This window comes from Aptenodytes patagonicus, chromosome 10 (assembly GCF_965638725.1).
Source record: "Aptenodytes patagonicus chromosome 10, bAptPat1.pri.cur, whole genome shotgun sequence".
Classification (NCBI taxonomy): domain Eukaryota; kingdom Metazoa; phylum Chordata; class Aves; order Sphenisciformes; family Spheniscidae; genus Aptenodytes; species Aptenodytes patagonicus.
This window is the reverse complement of record NC_134958.1, coordinates 22388453-22408018: the sequence shown is the minus strand read 5'-3', so window position 1 is coordinate 22408018 and position 19566 is coordinate 22388453. Positions and strand designations below refer to the sequence as shown.

The window sequence follows — 19566 nt, the reverse complement described above, 5'->3', positions numbered from 1 at the left end:
CTCTCACAGAGAGCCTGGCGGGCCGGCCTTCTCCCATTTTCATGGCGGCTTGGCCTTTTTTTTTTTTTTTCCGGTTTTTAGAAGGGCTCTTCCTGTGGGGGGGAGAGGAAAAAAAAGCGGGTTTGGGGGGGGGGGGGGGGCTGTTATCGTTTTCTGGGAGAGAGGGAGCTCCTCCCGCCGCGGCGGACGGCCCAGAGACTGGCTTACCTCAGCCCAGCTTCCCCCTTTTAAACCCTCAGCCGGCTGCCTATTGGTTGGCTCCGCCTCGTCGCCGCGGAGGCGGCCAATCGGCAGCTTCTTTTTTCCCTCCCACCCCACCCCCGGAGCCGCCGAGCGTTGCCCGCCCGCCTTCCCCGGCGGACCCCCGGTTTCCCAGGGTGCGCCGCGCGGAAGGCCCGCACTTCCGCTTCCGGCGACGCGGGTACGGGGGGGGGGAGCTGCGGGGGGCGGCGGGCCGGGGCCTCGTCTGGGGGTCCCGGGACGGGGGGGGGGGGCTGGCACTGCCGGGAGCCCCCTCGCTGAGCGGCCGGGGGCGCCTCGCCCCGCATTCCCGCTCCCCCCCCCCCCGCCCCGTCTCTGTGCCGGCAAACGGGGCTTTCGGGGGCTGGAGAGTCGCCTGTGGGGGGGGGGGGGGACGCGTGCCTGCCCGCAGAACCGGGCCGGGCCTTGCTCTCGGCCCCTCTTCTTCCTCGGCTGAGTGTTGAGGCTGGCGGGGGGTGTTTCTGCCTTCCCTGTAGCTTCAGAAATGGCTTAGGAGCGAGGCAGGTACCTAAAAGCACGGCTGGGCGTTGGTCAGGCCTCCTCGTAGTTTCCCCTGTGCTTCCCGGCAAAGGCTCGCCCCGTGAATTTGTAAGGTTTTATCGTCTGGTTTGGGGTGGGTGGGGTGGGGTCTCGCTTTGATTCGTTTTCCTCCCTTTCCAGAGCTGTGTGGGTCTTAGGTTGGCTTGGCTCTGTTCAGCGAGAAGGCCGGAATGTCCCTGCCGGAGTGGCACATCGCGGTGAAGCTGGCGGATCAGCCGCTGGCTCCCAAATCCATCTTACGTTTGCCGGAGACAGAGCTGGGAGAATGCCCGCTCGGTGGGTGCAGCATCTCCTACCTCAAGCAGCTCATCACCGGCAAACTGCAGGAGTCTGTCCCAGACCCCGAGCTCATCGGTAGGTGCCTGCGTGGGGTCGTGTCAAAGTCCTGCCACTTGGGGCCACCCTCTTCCTCTCCTCCCTGCGGCCGGGACACAAACATCCTACCGTTGGTGATTTTGGGCTGGTGGGGAGACTTGGCACAACCAGACAGCGCGGCGTGGGGGCTCGAAGCTTGCTCCAGAGACTCTGCTACGCTGCAGCAGTCTTAGTACCTTGTGATTTTGATAGTTTGTTCTGCGCTCGCTTGGGATCACAGCGCTCCTGCGGTGTCGGTGCCCTTGTTAAGAAGTCCTTTGACTTCCTAACACCCATGTGTCCTTGTGAGATCTCTTATGAGAACCGTGAGAGAGGTCGGCCCTTCTAACGGAGGCGGCAAAGTCGCATTCTGTGAGTCTCAGCTCCGTGATTTTCCTCCCTGAACCTCAGCTCCGTAACTTCCCTGTGTTACGGAGTCCCTGTGCTGCTGACCAGACGAAGCAGCCACACATGTGGAGCAATAACCCCCAGGCAGCCCTCACTTAAAGACCCCAGGCCCTTTCGGAGCGTGCCATAGATGTTTAGATGTTTCTCTCTCCTAGATCTGATTTACTGTGGCCGTAAGCTGAGGGACGACCAGACGCTTGATTTTTATGGCATCCAGTCTGGCTCCACTGTTCATGTCCTGCGCAAGTCCTGGCCTGAGCCTGATCAGAAACCAGGTGAGGAGGAGGCAGCGTGGCTTACCGCTTAGATCTCCTCGGGATGTGTTTGGTGTGGGTCCCTCGTGACCGAGGAACAGCTTCGCTTGTGATTTGCTTCTGGGAGGCTGACGTGGGGCCTGCAGGAGGAATCGATCGATACGTTTGTGTGGGAACTCTCCACCTCTGACAGCAGCGAGTGGGTGTCATGTTTTCCTGCTGATGGGAGAGTTAAGGAACGAGCTAGGTAATGTGGAGAGTGAATATCCCTTCCTTAATTGACTGTGATCACTTTTAGGGGGTTGCCAGAGAATTGGGAACAAAGCGACTGGTTGCTCAGCTCGAGGGATGAGGGGGCTTGTGTGTGTTCCTAGTCTGCCTCACTGCAGAATAAGATGGGTCAGTTTAGAGTTGTTACTTTAATACAGCTCCTTTTGTGCGTGTAGGAGGATATATCTGTATATTTTTACACGTCTGGAAGCTGAGAATGCAGTTCCCTGTTACGCTGTGGTAAATGTACTGAGACGTTCACAATCAGTAGTCTGTACCCTTCCTCTCTCGGTCAGTTGAATCCGGGGGAATTAAAGAATCGCCGCCGCTGTGGCAGCGTGGAAGTCCCAGTGGCATGTCAAATGGCTAGTAAAGCTGACAGAGGGAGAACCATGTTTTGTTCTGTTACTTTTCCTCCCTCAGAGCCTGTGGATAAGGTGGCAGCAGTACGGGAGTTCCGGGTCCTTCACACTGCCCTGCACAGCAGTCCCGCCTACAGAGATGCAGTGAGTGGGGCTCCGTACTTTGCCGTCTGGGTGTCTTTTCGTCTGTCCCCTCTCTGTGAAGAGTCTCCTTGAGTGGAGCCTCGTTGTGCGACGCTGCTGATCTGCTCTGATTTCTCTGGTAGGTCTTCAAAATGCTGGGGAACAAGGAGTCGCTGGATCAGATCATTGTAGCTACTCCCGGCCTCAGCAGCGACCCTGTTGCTTTGGGTGAGTCCAGATGTGACCCGGAGGATCTGAGGGAAGCCAAATGAGGATAGTCAGTGTTTAATTCCTGACGAGGGGAAGGGAGAGTTCCCCTCCTCTGGAGAAAGCGTCTGTTTTGGTTCCTTTGCGGAGCATAGGAGTGAGCGCCTGCTCCCGCGCCAGAGTTGTGCTCTGTTGGTAATGTTTGGGGATGGACGCTGGCTTCGAAAGGTTTAGGGAACACGGAGCCCAAAGGAGAGCAGTGGAGATGGATGTTTTTTCCCTTGCTGCAAAGTGTTGCAAAAATGTTAGCTAAATCTAGCGTGCTTGTTCTGTTGTTACGAGCTTTTTTGGCTCGCTGCTGTGAGGCAGGTGGAATATGGGATGCAGTCGCAACCTCTCGCAGCAAGCAGCCGGCTGGGGTGAGCCAGGTGCCAGATTTGATCCTGCCCTTGCGGTGGAGCTGTCTGTGCTGGAGCACAGCCCGTGGGATCTGCTGGGACAACCCCATCCCTTGGGTGTGTGGCTGTGATCGAGAGTCTCTCCAGGAAGAGGTTTTACGTCTTTAACATCTTTTATGGCTTCAGAGGGAACAATAATAGAGTATTTATGGTGTCTGCTAGTGACTCAGTTCCTGAAAAACAATGAATTCTTTTGGTTTTTCCCATGACTCTTGTTTGACTGGCTCCTGTTTCTTGTATCCTGTCTTTTACTCACCCTGTTTCCTGGTCCCTCCCAGGAGTCCTACAGGACAAGGATCTCTTTTCAGTGTTTGCAGACCCCAACATGCTGGACACGTAAGTTCACGTAAGCTGGTGCAGTGACTAAGCAATGCCTTTGTCACGCTGTTGTGTAGACCGCTTCTCTCTGGGGGGGGGAGAGAGAGTTCTGCTACTGCCTGCCAGTACAGACGCACCAGGCCAGAGATTCAGGATAGAACTCTTCTTCCTCGGCAGCAGAAAGGAGGGAGCTGGTGGCTTTGATAGGCATCTGCCCCCACTGTTGGATTAAACCAAAGGCTGTTTAGTGGGAGACAGGGCCATCATCGCCTCCGGCTCGTGGGTTCAAATCTGGATCTCGTTGCTCACAGCAGAGAGTTGCTCCCATGAGAGCGTATGGGAGATGTGTTCAATGGGAGGGTCAACATGCGATCAAGAAGGAGCCTCAGCTTTTCTGGCTGTGTGGAGCAAGGTGGGGAGGTGTTTGGTGCTGGACAGCCAAAAGCAGTATCTGAGGTGGTGTTGGCGCAGCCAGCGGGGATGGCTCTGCCATTCCTGACCTAAGTTCTTTGCTGGTGTTGAGCTGCTGATTTCCTCCTTTCCCTGCGTACGCGATTCATTCTTCCGCTCTTTCTCTCCAGGCTAATCCCAGCCCACCCCGCGCTTGTGAATGCCATTGTCCTTGTCCTGCACTCAGTGGCTGGCAGCACCCCGCTCCCAGCCCCAGAGACGTCCTCCCGAGGCATGTCCTCTGGCTCCTACCGGGACATGCCAGGTACGTTCAGCCACACAGGTGAGCGGGGAACCCGCAGAGATGATGTGCTGCAGGATTTGCAGACAAATCTGTGCTGTACTGACAGAGTCATCCCCAGGATGGAAGGAAGAGAAGTTTGGGTTCCTGAGCTAGGAGCGTGCAGGTGTGGTTTGATGGATTTTTGTGCTGTGTGAGACTCACCTGGTCCACGTCAGCCTCGGGGCCTCTCCCAGCCGAGCGTGTATAATGACGGTTGGTAGCAGAGCGCTGTGGCCTCTGTTTTGTGCAAGTGGTGGGCCTGACCTGTCTTCCACTGACCTGTTGCACGTGAACTTGTCGGTGCTGAGGCCCCTGTCCTAACCAGTGCGTTAGCTGGGGCTGAGCCTTGGCTGCATGGCCAAGGACTCCCCAGGACTCTCGTCTGGTGCCTAATTCCTGCCAGCACCTAGTTTTCTGCGTCTGTTGATTCTCCGTTCTGTTGCAGGTGGCTTTCTGTTTGAAGGTCTCTCTGATGATGAAGATGACTTCCACCAGGTAAGCAGCCAGGTTGGGTGGAACGGCTGTTTTGGACTTGCAATAGGGGTTTAACTTGTAGCCCTTAAAAGACTCCAAAAGTTTTCTCTCTTCCTGTCTCGTGAACGGCATGAGCCGCTCTGGCTCCTAGGGGTGTTGTGGAGACAAACATACTGATTGTGGCGTGCTTGGATGCTGTTCACGTTAGGATCTTGAGTGCTGAGGTAGGGTCACAACAGCAGAATGCAGAAGGACGGCTCACAGCAGCGCTTGCCCTCAGTGTAAACGCCTTCACGGTCAAATTGACGCAGAGCCAGCGTTGTGCACGGATGAGCACGGCTGAGAAGCACGGGACTGTTGGTCCTTGCTCTTCTGTAATGTAGGGAGGTTTTCCTCTCCAAAGGACAAAGTATTTTGTAAAGAGAAATTACATGTTCAGGCAAAAAAAGTGCCCGTCAACGGTCAATTGTTTTGTTATAGGCTAATAACACTTTGTTTTTAAGCTGATGGATGATATATGAAAAAGTTTACTGCCAGTTTCCACAGCTTTGTAAAAGCTGAGTTGGTGGAAAAAAGCACATCCGATTCTGTCGTGTTTATCTTCTAAAAGTTCCGTACTTGAGTTTCAAGTATTGTAGGAGAGGGATCCCCGGGGATGAGCACATGAGCCAGATTTCACTGGGACACGGACACCAACATCAGAGGTGGTTTTTGGGTTGGTTTTTTTTTTCCTCCATGCAGAGCACAAGATCTACACCGTCCAGCAGCGCTTCTGGTTCCCGCCCAGCTTCCCTTGGCTACGCCGGGGCTGCTGGACCCCGGCCGATCACCCAGAGCGAGCTGGCCACCGCGCTGGCACTGGCGAGCACCCCAGAGAGCAGCTCCCACACGCCCACCCCTGGCACCCAGGTACAACGGCAGCGCAGAAGCTAGGGGGATCCTCCTGGGCCATAAAAGCAGCGCTTGACTGAGCGCAAGCCCTGCTCGGGTCTGAGGGTCCTCGCTGTTTTATTTTCTTATGGCTGGGGTCTCCTCCATACGGGCTTGGGGGGAGGCATGATAGTGGGGGTGCAGCAGGCGTTGCTCTGTGCTGGCTCTGGTTCCCGTGACAAGTGTTCTCCCGATCCATATACAACTTATTTCCTCCTAGGGCCACTCCTCTGGGACCTCCCCGATGTCGTCCAGTGTCCAGTCGGGAACGCCCATCACCAACGACCTCTTCAGCCAGGCCTTGCAGCATGCCCTGCAGGCCTCGGGGCAGCCCAGCCTGCAGGTCAGTGTTGCAGCCTCTTCCTTCGGGAGCCCCTGAAAGCCCCGTAATCGCATTGAGTGTTGCAGGGTGGAGGTGGTTCCTCTAGCCGCCTCCTGTGGCAGGACGTTAAGCCGAAAGGGGCATCGCTGGAGAAGCGGTGCTTGCAGGAGGCATGATAGACTGATGCAAAAGTACTGGGCGGAAGCGGGAGAGGTGGGCTGCTGGATTTGGGGAGTTTGCAGCAAGACTTTGAGCTTTCAAGATCTTTTTGCGCACTTAGCATTGTACTTGGGAGCTAGAGAGAGGGGGGAAATCCAACGTGGAAGAGTGAGCTGTGGAGAAGGCTGTTTCATTTCTGCTTGGACTCTCGCACCTACCCTTAGCTTCTTTTGTTTCCTGTCTGTAGAGCCAGTGGCAACCACAGCTTCAGCAGCTGCGAGACATGGGCATACACGATGATGAGCTAAGTCTCCGGGCCCTGCAGGCCACTGGAGGGGACATTCAGGCTGCCCTGGAGCTCATCTTTGCTGGTGGGGCTCCCTAGGTTTTTGGGCAGGAGAGGCTGGACTGGTGAGTCGCACTGAGGCAGCCGTGACATTCCTCGGTCTGGGACTTGGCCCTGAAACTCTTCTCTGCACTGGGGTTCCTCTCTCCAGCATGGAGCAGTTGGGGTGGCTGCTCCTTTCCTTGCAGGTGGGCAGTGTGCTCCTGTTTGGGAGCGCTGACCGTGCTGAGGGCAGCTCCTCCAGCTCCAGCTACTTCTCTCCAGCCTCCTTCTTCTGGCCACCAGAGACGAGACCTCAGAACTTTGTCCAGCACGGAGAAGGAGGTGGCTCTGTGTGTGGGAGAGATGTTGCACCTACGGTTCTGCAGTCTTAGGTCTGTCAACGCATTCTCCTGCCTGTTGTTTCATTCCTGCCCACCCGACCTGCCTCCGTCTATCCTGTTTTGCTTTTGTGGTCCCTCTGTGTTTGACTGTATTAAATGGACTGTATTCACTTGCCTGTTGTTTGGGTTGTGATCTGTCCCGGCTTGTGTTCCAGATCTGCGAGGCCATGTGCTCATTGCAGGAAGGAAACTGGAGAAAATGCTGTGCCTGTTGTAGGACTGTTGTTATTTCAGCAGAGGGCACTCCTCTTACAGAGCAAAGCTGTATCTGTTAGGAGAGCAGTGTTTGGGGTGTAGCTGACCTGCGTAGCCATCCTGCCCTGAGTTAGGCCAATACAAGAGAACTCTTTGTGCTACAGATATTCTCCAAGGAGGTGCTGCAGAGAAGCATCGTGTCTCCTTCTTAGCAGAAACCTGTTTGTTCTCCGTTCTGTTGGGTGAGGCTGGTAGAGTCCCGCAAGCTGACAAGAACAAGGGTACAGGTGCAGGAGTTCATGGCCACCACAAGGTGACAGTGGAAAAAAGTGACGAGCGCGAGGGTTGAGGCAGTTGCCAGGAAGTGTGAGGTGCTGCCAAATGACTTGGGAGAAATGACTGTGTCTCTGACACAGGTTAGTCTGGCTGCAGCCAGCGCTTTCCAAAGTGTCTTCTAATCCTGGGTGCCACGTTCGAGGTGCCTAAGACCTGAGCTGCAAAGGCAATCAAAGGCATTTGCCTGTAATTACAGTCAATGGGAGCTGAGAGAAGCCAGAACCAGAGCGGGGCTTGGCTTCGCTCCGATTGTACCATTGAGATTAACAAGGCATGAAAATGGGAGCTGGTTTGCCTGAAACGCCACCGTGCGTTAGTAGGGAAGCTAAAAGCAGAAAATGCTTTCCTACCTTCAGACTGCCTGTGCTCCCCTCTAATTCCTCTCCAAGCGCTAGGGTCGCGCTGATACAATCTCAGCTATCGCCCAGCAAGTGCTGGATTGCTCTCTCCAGGGTAGCCCATCGACTGATAGGCTTTAATCCTGTCTAGAGGATTAACTCTCTCAGGAGGGAGGGACTGTTTTTATTTTTCAGTACGTAGGAGACAAGATGTGACGGACGTAACCGGCTTTCCTGACTTGGTACACCCTTCCGGGTTGCTGCCCTCATTACCTGCTTTGGAAACCCAGTCCAGATGATGGCCGTGGTTTTATGTGTATGAAAACGGATTAATTTGTTCCCGTCCCTGGTGCCTTCACTCTTTGCTTTGCTGGGGGAGTGGATAGCATACGCACAGCATCCTCCCTCCCTTCCCCGCTGTGGAGGCAAGCCCTGCTGTCAGCCCTCAATCCTCTCGGGCTAACTGAGGATTAGCTGTATCGCAGATGTTGCTGCCCAAAGCTGGAAAGCATTTGCAGGCTCTCACAGACCTGCTCAGGGCTAGCAGGACTTGCTTTGGGACCAGGGCGACTAGTTTGCTTTGCTGTACCATGTCAATTCTCAGCTTAGCCCAGCCTGGGGTTCTTGGTGTCCCAAAACGGTATTTCTTTTCTGTCCTGACCTTGCTCTTATGATTTGATCACTTTGTTGACCCACATTTTGTATTGAGTAGTTTCTTCTGTTATAATGGCTATTTCTGCTTCTCCCTGTGTCCCCAGACAATTGAGAATTGCCTGGATGTTTCGTATGGAAAGAACTGTTTTCCAATTTCTTTCAGAAATTGTCTCACTTGGCTTGAAGTACCCCATCAGACACATTCTCTCTCTGAACTGGCTACGGCAGAGAAGAACTTGGCACCGATGTTGTTCACGACGCGACTGGTGCGTGTGCTTTGCTTCCCCCATCTCGCCTGCCTTTGGCTGCCTAGAATAGACGTGCTCAGCAACCAGGCAAATTTAGAGATGCAGGGATGGGAAGAGAGGCTCTGCCTGGCACCTGCAGGGCTGGTGATGGAGGAGGAGGAGGAGGAGGGGGAGGAAGGGAAACTTTGCTGCAGGAGCTCTTGTAGGAGAGCGGAAGCTCGGAGTTCCTCAGAACTGGCTCTGCAGCAGCCAGGTGAGCGCTGCCTTCCCGCCTGCTCTAACGGCCGAGTGCCTCCCAGCTTTGGGATGAAAGGGATGCTGGCAGCCACCTCTGCGTGCAGGGAAAGCTCAGCCAGCGCAGCCTCTGCCAAGGGGGAGAAACCGGCTGGGGGGAGGCTGCAGGAGGCGCACGCTTGTTTGGAGAGGCCCTTTGCCTGGGATTAGCAGCCTGAATGTGGCTTATGGGGATGTAGCATGAGGTCTTTTGTCCAAGCCAGTTGTCCTGACTTCTACAGTCATTGGAGGAGCCTATATCCCAAGAGAGATACCGAACAAAACTGGAATGACGCTGGGAGACGAGGGTATCCATTGCTTGCTGAGAAAGCAGCTAAGTCCGCGACAGATTCTGCTCTTTGGGAGCAAATTGCAATGCACTACCTCCCTCCTGCCTGCTCCCTGTGGTCCACCCTAGGTGCCACTGCCCTGACACCCTCCCCTCCTCCTCGCTACTTCCATGCTAGGGTTAGAGGTGCATCTGTTCTTGTTGGGTCTCGGCTTATCTGTATCGGGCCTGCGTGCCCGGCCTCCGCCACGCTTTGTTCGCCAGCCAAGCATCTGTGGCCTGACCGCCTCACCGGCACTGCTGCAGGAGCAGACTGGGAGGTGCTTGGCTGACCCTTTGGAAGAGGTGGAGGTCAGGCCACGGTTCCCCGACGTAAGCGCTTTCAGTAGGGACTTTCTGGTTCTGACATCAAAGAGAAATTTTTGGTTCAGTTCCTTTGCCTGTAGTGGAGCTGACAAGGGAAGTAGTAACAGCGGGTGTTTGCAGTAGTAATGGTAGCAGCTGTTTGTACTCCTGTGTTTTCAGTGATCTTGTTGTTTGTTCTGGTGCTTGACGGCCGATACTGGCGCATTGTGGATGCCTGCAGGGCGAGGCAGTTTGGCTGGGACCTAGGCTCTTCGCCACGTGTGCTCTGCTTTTCTACTTTGGCCGCCCTGATGGCTTTTTCACTCTTTCCGCCTTGTCTCTTTCTGCCTAAGGCAGTCCTGAGCTGACTGTCTCCGTGAGGAGCAAAGCGGTGTTGTGGGGGAGTAATCTTCCAGCAAAAGGGTGAAATGGAGACAGAGCAGAATCTCCCAGGCCTCACGTCCCTGATGGCTTTTGGCTCAGCCTGTGTGACTGCCCACCTGTGTCTTCCTCTGCTTTCACGATGGTGCTGGAGGCTTCCCATGTGTGAAGTGAACGCAACCGGCGAGATCTATCCCAGCAGCAGACGTTGATGTTTGAGGTATTAATTGTTTATGTGCAGGCGCAGTCCCTCTGGTGTGGGCACGCTTGGGTGGTTTGTTGGATCAGATCGTAAACCGCCAAAGTTTCAGCCTCTTCAGCCTTGATTTCTGACTTCAAATGACTAGCGTGGGAGAGATTTCCCCTGATCCTCCCGCACGTCTCCAGTATTTCAGAACAAATGTTTCTTCCCTGCTCCCCCAGCCAAACAGAGGCTCTGAGTGTCCCCTGCTTGCGGGACGCTGGCACAGGAACCAATTCCTCATCTGGGCAAGGCAGCAGAGCACCTTAAACCGGTGTTGCTGTTTTGCCCAGCTCTGTCCACAAACAAATGTGGAGGAGCCAGAGGACTAACCGTCGCAATGCCCCTCCTGCTCATCACTGATGTCCGTACTGAGCTGGGGGAACATCGTTCTCTTCTCCCCAGCACAGTGCGGGGCTACACGCCTTGGCTCCCCAGCTGCTCTCTGGCACATCAGTTCAGAAGATTGGTGAAGGTGACTTTCTCCAGTGCTCCAGGATGCAGCGTCTCCCTCGGGATTTGCTAGGGCAGGAGTAAACTGGGTGTCGGTCTCTTTTCCCGAGTAAACAGTGATAGGACGAGAGGAAATGGCCTCAAGTTGTGCCAGGGGAGGTTTAGATTGGACGTGAGGAAAAATGTCTTTACTGAAAGAGTGGTGAAACACTGGAAGAGGCTGCACAGGGAAGTGGTTGAGTCCCCATCCCTGGAGGTATTTAAAAGACGAGTAGATGAGGCGCTTAGGGACATGGTTTAGTGGGTGGTGGTGTTGGGTTGATGGTTGGACTCGATGATCTTAGAGGTCCTTTCCAACCTCAATGATTCTATGATTCTAAGCTTGGGCAGCTCGGCAGGATACATCCATGTCGTGAGCAGCAGCAGGGAACTTGTCTGGCAGAGCTCTTGCCCGTCGGCTTGCCTTCTTTACAAAGGACTCAGTGGTTTCCTGGCTGCTTTCAGCTTTGTCCTTGTGGGGAATGCCAAAGTGTCGGGAAACACATAATCATTTTTAGTTTTGTGCTGGTTCAGTGAGCTGAACGGTCTCACCGTGGGGGACAGGCTGGTGGCAGGGCAAGGGGAAGAGGGAGCAGCGGGACCTGGTGGGGTTTCCCTGGCAATAACGAAATCTTGGTCTTACTCTTTAACAGGCAAACTTTTGAGGAAGGAGGAAAGAGTTTTACTGATGCTGGGACAACTGATCGGGAGTAAGGTGAGAGCCCAAGGAACAGGGCAGCTGATACAGTGCAGCTTCCCAGCAGCGTGTGTCCTGTGGGACTCGGTCCCTTTCCTAGCGCGAATCAACATTTTTCTTTAGAAGTGACAAAAGGGGAGCTCTGTGACTTTAGTCATCAAAGCATCCTTTTAAGGAGCTGTGCTTTGCGCAGCTGAGAGTCCATGTGATGCTAAATGGAGAACAGCACAATAAAACAGTGCGGTTTTAAGGTAACTGACTCTATTTTAACCTGGTGAAAGCAGAAAGGTACTGAAAATGTCACACCATGAAAATATTTCTATTTCCTAATATTTTCTTCTATATTTATAGTTTTCTAATATTTATAAATCACAGTGTTTATGAATAATCCTTTGATGTACAGTAGTGTGTGCAGTTCTAGTTCTGCCTTACGAGGATGCTTGAGTTTAGGAGTATGGTAAGCAAAAGGAAAGTTCAGAGGGAAGAAGATAAACATCCCCTGATACATCCTTTGAAGTCAAGACAATGGCTGAGCCACTGGCTTTAAACGTGAAGCTTCCTGCCTCTAGTCCTCTTGAACTGAGCTCGGAAACTTTAAACAAAACAAAAAAAACCCCCAACGCTCTTAAGGTGAGACCAGGGATTTTGGGGAGCATTTCTGACCACACAGTCTCTCTAGCTGACTCCTGGGTGTTCCAGGCTGCCAGCACGCAGAATGGTTGTCCCAAAATCACTTTGAGACTTTTTTTTGTCCCTGCCACTGAAATAAATACCTTGCTGATTTACGAGCGTGGTCCACTTGTTCAGCAGGGCGCATTAGTTTAGGTGTTGAGTTTGAGGGAGAAGCTGGAGAGCTGTGGAGTTCCACTCCAGGGGCGGTAAAAGCATCAAATGGGTTACGCAAGATGAGAGCCAGAGTCCCCCCGTCTTCCTGCAGTGGCCAATAACAGATGCTGCAGAAAAACCGTAAGAACAAGAGAAAGAGCCATCTCTAATAGATTTTTCCAGCATCCAGTGATCTGAGGCTTAGGGACTTTTAGAGCTAGAAATGGGGTGTTAATAGTTAACTTTTTTCTTTGAACACAGATAAACTTGCAGCCTCTGTGCCACCCCGCAGCAAGGAGTCCTGCAGTTTAGCCACACGTTCAAAGTCTGTGACCCACGAGAGTGTTCCGCAGCTGGAAGGAGGAGATGAGGTGCAGCCGGGGACTGTGGCACAGGTAACTTCGGGGATGTCACGCTCTAAAGGGGTGGCGGTGGTCCCAGTAAAGCTCTGAGGTTTAATTTTTGGGTGCCTGGGACTGCTGTGGCCACTAAAGCAGCAACAGGTGACAAGGACAGCTAGGGGAGTCGGGCAGTCAGGTAGAAGATTGTGACTTAATCTCGCTGAAGCAGAAAGGGTTGCTAATGACGGCAGAGCTCTCTAATCCCCCAGCAACGCTCGGCGTGCTGCCCTGACATCCCACAGACAGACTCTAAACTGTTTACCTTTGTGTAATTGGATTGTTTGTGTACGGCCCTGTTCCAGGGAAGGGAAGGACTGCCGACCGTCCTGTCTCCGGAGGATTCCATTCCGAGGTGTAGCTCCCTGGCATTAAATGCTTTGATCCCAAAGGATCCTCAGTTATGCATAATTTAATCATCCTGTGGATCCTGCCAGCTGGTGTCTGGTCACGCAAGTTCACGTCCATTTATTCTTCCTCCACCTCATTTTTTATTCTTCTTTTCCTCCTCTCCCAAAAGCCCATGACCTGGTTGCTTATGGCTTCCTGCGATCGCTTTCCCGAATGAGCCGTGTGGGAGCTATCCGGACACATAATAACCAGGAAGCAGGTGACAGGCATGAAGCCTGTACAAGAAAGGGCAGATGAGAGGCAGGAAGAAAGAGGAGCTCTTCTTCCCTGCCCAGGCCAGTGTCCCTTTCAAGAGTTCTGACAGGTCATAGGGAAAAAGAAGTCAAACGGGTCCAGCACATGGTGAGATCCTGAGCTGTTCCCACTCTCCTGCTGGAAGAGATGGCGGGCTTCCCACGTCTGATGGAAAGAGAAACCAGTGCATCTGTGGTGCCGAGCCTTTGTGTCACCAGGCAGGCTCTGAATTTAGAGCCAAGGACAGTGCTGAACTGCAGACACTTATCTTCTGCGTCATTTGGCCCAGGGTTGGCTAGCAGGGGCCAAAATAGGAAGGAGGAGCAGGAGGTAGACCACTTTTTAGATGTCTCTCCCTTCCTGGCGAGACAGATATCACTGCTGGAAGTACTTGAACACCGCAAGGTCAACTTAATATCTTTAAAATAGTTTACTTTCCTGAGCAGCCTCCACTTAATCTTATGTGCCTGGCCAGCTTGTAAGAGATTCTGTTGGCATTTTTCCCAGCAGCAGTTTGAAGTGGTTTCTTGGGGACCAGGTGACTTGCTTTGATTCCCCAGAGAAAAATGTGGACTTAAATTCCAACCCGTATTATCGCAGGGGATGGGGGAGTAGATTGTGGAGAGTGAACCTTAACTTGTGTGTTACCAGGAGGAATTTGTGTGTTTAATGAGGCTGATAAAGGGGGCGTATAAGCTTGTGTATGGGATGATGGGTGCTGGACCCTTCTTAGGCCTGTTCAGAGCAGCTGGCAGATGTGGGAATCGGTACTGCTGAGGAGGCTGCTTTGCACACTGCTGAAACTTAGCCATTCCTGCAGGAGAGCGTGGTAGCTGCTCTGCAGCATGTGGTGATGCTGCCCTGAAATCCAGGCCCTGCCAGGAAGCCGAGGAGCACAGCGGTCAAGAAAAGAAACACCAGGAGTTTCAGGTAAGCAAAACACAGTCTGGCCTGCTGGGCCCTCGTAGGAAGACAGAGCTGACACGCTGTGCAGCATTAATATATCAACGTGCAGCTCTCGTAGCGGGAGCGTGGCAGATCAATCTCAACAAAGCAACTTGTTTCTGTCCTTTTTGTTTTAACTTTCTCTTAATTGGGAAGGACTCTGCACTGGGTTTTATTTACTCTGCCTAAAGCCTTTGGCACCCCTGTCTGAGGGGTGCTTGTGCTTTTGGCAGTCTGTGTCGCTGATGTGCATCTGTTTTACCTCCTTTCCTGCTCTGTCGGTGAGTTGTCACTGAATCACTATTGACAGTGCTGCTTGTTAATGTGATGAGCATTCAGGTGAGATGCATTTGCCAACCAAATGCGTGTTTGCAATGGAAAGGGTGAGGTGTGGTTTGGGGTCATCTAGGTGAGCTGAGTTTGTTTGTGGCTAGTCCTAGGGCGGGACCTCTGCAAGCTACTGGGATCAGTGAATAGCGTCATGAAACTCTGGTCTGGGAGGCCCTGCCTGGGGTGAGGTCCAGGGGTTTCCTCAGCAGCAGAGGGGAAAGCAGGGAAGAAGAGGAGTCCCAGCTAGGGGTTTTGTGCTGCTCCCCAAGGAGCTGAGTGCGAGGCGGCTCTAGCACAGGTTTCCTTTGGCAAGTCAAAGGGGTCGATCTACTAGAAAAAGATGTCCTGGGGCACACGGTTCCTTCTCCCCTTCCCTGATTCATTTTTAAAGCCCTGGGAGTGGCATTTAGCACGTGGGGGCTTCTGACCCCTTTAGTGACACTTCTTGGGGCAGTAGATTCACTGTGCTGTCCTTCAGCATCATGGCAGAACTGAGAGGGGGAGGTATACCGACTGATCGGCCCCTCCAGACTCAGTCCAGCTTAAACAGCTGATGGAGATGTGCTTGCATAAAACCAGCATGCCTGGAGAGGCTGAAGGGTTGACAGCCATCACAGGGCTGTGGCTTTAGGAGAGGACGGTTGAGGTTGCGGTAGCTGTCTGTGAGGAATGTGAGTTGGAGGGGAGGATTTGTGTGTTGAAAGCAGAATGCAGCAGCTTGCTGATAAATGATCTGCTATGCTTCCTTCCCACCTCACTTTGTCATCTGAAAGACCTGTTGGTCAGTGCCAAAAGAAACTGAGTGGAATCTCACTTTTTTCCTCTCAAAGTCCATGCCTATAAGTCTGCTTGCTCCCAAAGGCAAAACGCAAGGGGTAAGAAATGGAAGATCTGGTCTTGCAAAGCTCTATAACGGTCATTTATGCTTGTGTCCCAGCCTCACGGGACGTCAGTCCATCCTGCCGCAGGGTCCCGGCACAGGCAGGGTTTATCAGGAGATTTCCCCTGCTCTGTGTCAAAACATGCAGTCTCCCAATCCCGTCTTGGGAGGGACTGTGGAAACTCATGCACACCTGTGGCGTGACGGACCTGGTGAACGTCCTCAGCCCTTTGCGCCACGTTCAGAAAGGTCCCTCTTTGTAGTGTTCTGAAGCTGCCATGGCTGATAACAGCCAGAGATCGAGATGTGCTTGTCAGGTTTCTGGAAGAGATGGCACAACAGAGAAAAGATCTTGCCTGGCTTTCGCAGGGATAAGAATGTTTGCAGTGTTGATGGTGGTTTGTTTTTTTTTTCCCATGGAAGATTTGTCTGTGTTCAAACCCATCGCGCCTACTGCCTGTTTCCCAGGGTCACCTTCCTGGCCTGGGGTTAGCAGAAGGCAATTGATATGTTGTTGTGAATAATGTTCTAACATACCTGCTCTTCTCTAATGAAAAGGTGCCAACAAAACCGGGAGGTTTCATAATACTTAGACTGCCTGGGCCACAAACATCCAAGCAGCCTGTTTCCTCTGCATTGATGAATAAAACTGTTCCTCTTAAGGAAAATCTGTGCTTTATGATTTTTACAAGGTACTTAGGGGAAGCTGCCTTCTGATCCACGTTGGAACTGAGTAGCATGATCTGGAAAAAACCGCACATAATTTGCGCTGTAGAAGTTTTGATACTTGAGTGAAGCAGACGGAAACCTCTGCAGGAGGGGGCTGAGCGGGGAGTTTGTGCCTGGAACCTGATCTCTTGTGTATGCATTCCTTGTGGAGGACTTGGCATGGGGCTGAACAGGCCGTGAGCAAACAAACTTTTGCAGAAGTGCTTCCCCGCTTTGAGATGGGTGCGTGTGTACTTAATGCACGGGGGGGTTTCTGGCTGTATTCAGGGCACTGTTCTGTGTTCAGCACCCCCTGCAAACTGGTACAGGGTTGGAGCGACCTTGAAACCAGCTCTGCGCTCCTCCGAAGCGTACAAGGTGGGCTGCTCCTTGATCAAACGTGTGCAGCATTGCACGTCTCTGTGGGACAGCCCTGCCCGGGGGAATTCATGGTGGGGTTATTTTCCCAATGCGTTGCACAGTGTGTGCCATGCCACTCCCTTGACCCTCCACATCTTGCCTGTGTGTTGGAAGTCACTTTCCCAATGTTGTCCTGTGCAATGATCTGATGTTTCTGCGTCTGTGGGAGTCAGGCTCACCCCGGCTGATCAGTCACGTTGCTGCCCTGAAGGAGCTTGTGGGGAGGAAAAAGGACGCTAAGGGGAGCTGTAGCTTCTGGAGGGAGCAAAGGCATTTGGGTGAAAGCTCAGTTTTAATGAAGACCATTCATTTGAAGAGTTGTAACCAGCACTTTGGGTGGGATGCTCCTGTATACTTGCGTGTTCCACCACTGTCTCTTTTTTTCTCCTCTGCTGCGGGCTCCTTTCCTGGTGAGCTGCGTGCAGAGATCTCACACAGCTTTGTATTTGACTGATACACACCACGCTGTCTGCCGAGTCTCTTGCTTAGCAAAAGCAAAAGGTGCTACAGCATCATTCTGAATCCAGGACCACAATACAGTCATGTTCGTGGGGTGGCTCAGCTCCTGGTCTAGGAGATGGAGTGGTATCATGCGTTGAAGCAGAAAGAGCCCAGAGCTGAACACTTCCAAGGTCTTGGGGGAGTTTGAAGCTGAATTTTATACACAGGAGCGTTGTATTTAGCTGTAGGTGGAAAAACCCCTAAAAGCTAACCATGCAGAGTCCCCGGCTGCCTTAGTTACAGGCAAGGAAAAAGGAAAAGCAAAGGATTTACTGTTCTAATAAGGCAGAAACTCTCCTTGTTCATCTCTGATCAGAACCCTTCTGTGTTTCCAGTTGGCAACTTTGTCAAGAGTGGGAGTTGAAAGCCAGTTTCCCAGCCCGCCAGCTGCGTCGTGTCATAAAAGGCAAAGCAGATAATAACGTATGCAACTCAACTCGCATAGCATAGCCCAAATTTGGGGTGGATGCAAAATGCTAAGTCCCCATGTTTATTAAGGAACCAGCATGGGTTGTATGGCTTAGGCTGTTGATTTACAAACGACGTTTCTTTTTCACTCCCGACTGTGAGAAAGAGCCTTAATGAATTAAATGTTTTTCAGCAAGCCTTCTCTGCAAGAAAACAAGTGATAACAGGGTTTAGTACCTCTGGGAGCAATGGGGCAGGCAGAGAAATACAGCCGCCTCGGGGGGGGGAATGGGCAGTTGTTTCGAGGTGAGCAGCAACTCAAACTGGTTCAAGGCTGGGAATCACCATGTCCCAAAGTGAAAAACCGGAGATGATCTGTATGTTATCATACTGTAATTACCCAAGCAGATATTTGGTTAAAGAGAAAGCTGAAACCCCATGCTTAGAGTTGGTGGGAAATTCCTGTGGGCCCTTAAAATTCACCATTAGCTGGCTCATTAATTTTTTGCTTCCTCCAAAATGCCCCCCTCGCCCTGCCACTGTTCGTCTCCTTCAGGAGCGGAGCGGTCCTGGGTCTAGCTTCAATACCAACTTTAAAGAGCACAGCTGCGTCTCTCATCCTGGTGAGTTCCCCGTGGGGCTCTCCTATTCTGGTCACGTCCGACCTCGCTTTCCTTGCGTGTAATGCCCTGCTCTTCTCATTAACAAACCTCACAGCACTTCACAAAGACCGTCAGCCCTTCCTGGCGTCCCGGTGGGGAATGGGGAGGACGGGGAGGTGTGGCAAAGCAAAGTGACTTTCCAAAGGTTGTGCCACAGCCCTGCGGCAGGCCAGCCCCTGAGAGGGCGTGCTCAGCATACCGTCCTTTCGGAGAACATTAGCATCACGAAAGTTGGGGCAGGATCTTAGGGAAGGGAGTATTTCTTCATCCCAGCTCCCAGTAGATTTTTCCACATGCTCTCTGGGATGTCATCCACTCCCACACTCACACCTGCACACTCACAAGCACCGTGGTGCGAGTTCGGCTGGTCTGGCGAGGGGGTGTGTGATGCAGGGTAAGAGACACAGCTGAGTCATCATCGGGTCCCTGGTGCTTGTCTCGTAGTCTTCCTGACTTGTGACGACAAATGAATTTTTGGGCAGTGTTTTGTCTTGCTAGGAGCGGCCCTTTGCTATTATCTAATTGTAGCACTAGCAGGAAGAGGGCTGGCACATGAGATATGCTGCAGCCTTGCTGCATTGTCCTGATGGTAGAGCGGGCTCTTCTATTAGCGAGCTGTTCCTCCTGCCTCGACATCCGAGCATGGCTTTCTGGCCTTGACTCATCCCTCTATTTAAGCAGCTGGGAGCGGCAATCCTTTGTTATCGGTCTCTGCACCCTTGGTCTGCTGTTGCTTCTTGTGCCTTCTTACCCACTGTCCTGGTTTCGGCTGGGATAGAGTTAATTTTCCTCCTAGTAGCTGGTGCAGTGCTGGGTTTTGGATTTCGTATGAGAATAATGCTGATAACACACCGATGTTTAAGCAGCGCTCACGCTAGTCAAGGACTTTTCAGCTTCTCCTGCCCTGCCAGCGAGAAGCTGGGAGGGGGCACAGCCAGAACAGCTGACCCAAACTGCCCAAAGGGCTATTCCGTACCATACAACGTCATGCTCAGTGTAGAAACTGGGGGGAGTTGGCCGGGGGGCGGTGACCGCTGCTCGGGAGCTGGCTGGGCATTGGTCAGCGGGTGGTCAGCAATTGCATCGTGCATCACTTATTTTGTATATTCTGTTATTATTATTTTTTTTCCCCTTCCTTTTCTGTCCTATTAAACTGTCTTTATCTCAACCCACAAATTTTACTTTTTTTTTTTCTTCCCGATTCTCTCCCCCATCCCGCTGCAGGGGCGGGGAGTGAGCGAACGGCTGTGCGGGGTTTAGCTACCTGCCGGGTGAAACCACACCACACACACACACGTTTTCATTCTTATTGCGTTCGTACTGACCTTAAGATTCCTCTTACAAGCCTCTGTGATAAGTTGATTGCAAGGCTTGGGCCAGCTGCAGCTTTTCTCAAGAGCCTGAGGGTGAACAAAGCCGTCGGACTCCCACCTTCCCCTTGCAGAAGGAGGGG

General features: G+C 52.7%; 1 protein-coding gene and 1 long non-coding RNA gene across 8 annotated transcripts; both read left to right on the top strand.

Moving 5' to 3' along the window:
- The first annotated feature begins 395 nt into the window (after window positions 1-395).
- Window positions 396-7015, top strand: UBL7 (ubiquitin like 7). 6 transcript variants are annotated; one of them, XR_012996207.1, is made up of 12 exons: window positions 642-849; window positions 922-1155; window positions 1719-1838; window positions 2511-2593; window positions 2716-2800; window positions 3516-3573; window positions 4137-4270; window positions 4734-4783; window positions 5504-5671; window positions 5913-6035; window positions 6421-6707; window positions 6784-7015. XR_012996207.1 is itself a non-coding variant. In XM_076348523.1 (12 exons), the coding sequence occupies exons 2-11, from the start codon at window positions 972-974 to the stop codon at window positions 6556-6558; spliced, it is 1143 nt and encodes a 380-aa protein (XP_076204638.1). In that variant the 5' UTR covers window positions 642-849; window positions 922-971; the 3' UTR covers window positions 6559-6584; window positions 6784-7015. The 6 variants fall into 6 exon arrangements, 5 of the variants coding, with proteins under 5 accessions (XP_076204637.1, XP_076204638.1, XP_076204636.1 ...); XM_076348523.1 differs by having other exon boundaries at window positions 6421-6584; XM_076348522.1 differs by lacking the exon at window positions 642-849 and adding an exon at window positions 396-421 and having other exon boundaries at window positions 6421-7015.
- Window positions 7016-8594: 1579 nt separating this feature from the next.
- LOC143165141 (uncharacterized) lies at window positions 8595-14174 on the top strand. Of its 2 annotated transcripts, none has more exons than XR_012996208.1 (5): window positions 8595-8691; window positions 9938-10181; window positions 11348-11409; window positions 12478-12611; window positions 14080-14174. It is a non-coding gene; the product is annotated as an uncharacterized LOC143165141 (long non-coding RNA). The 2 variants fall into 2 exon arrangements; XR_012996209.1 differs by having other exon boundaries at window positions 9934-10181.
- The last annotated feature ends 5392 nt before the right edge of the window (window positions 14175-19566 follow it).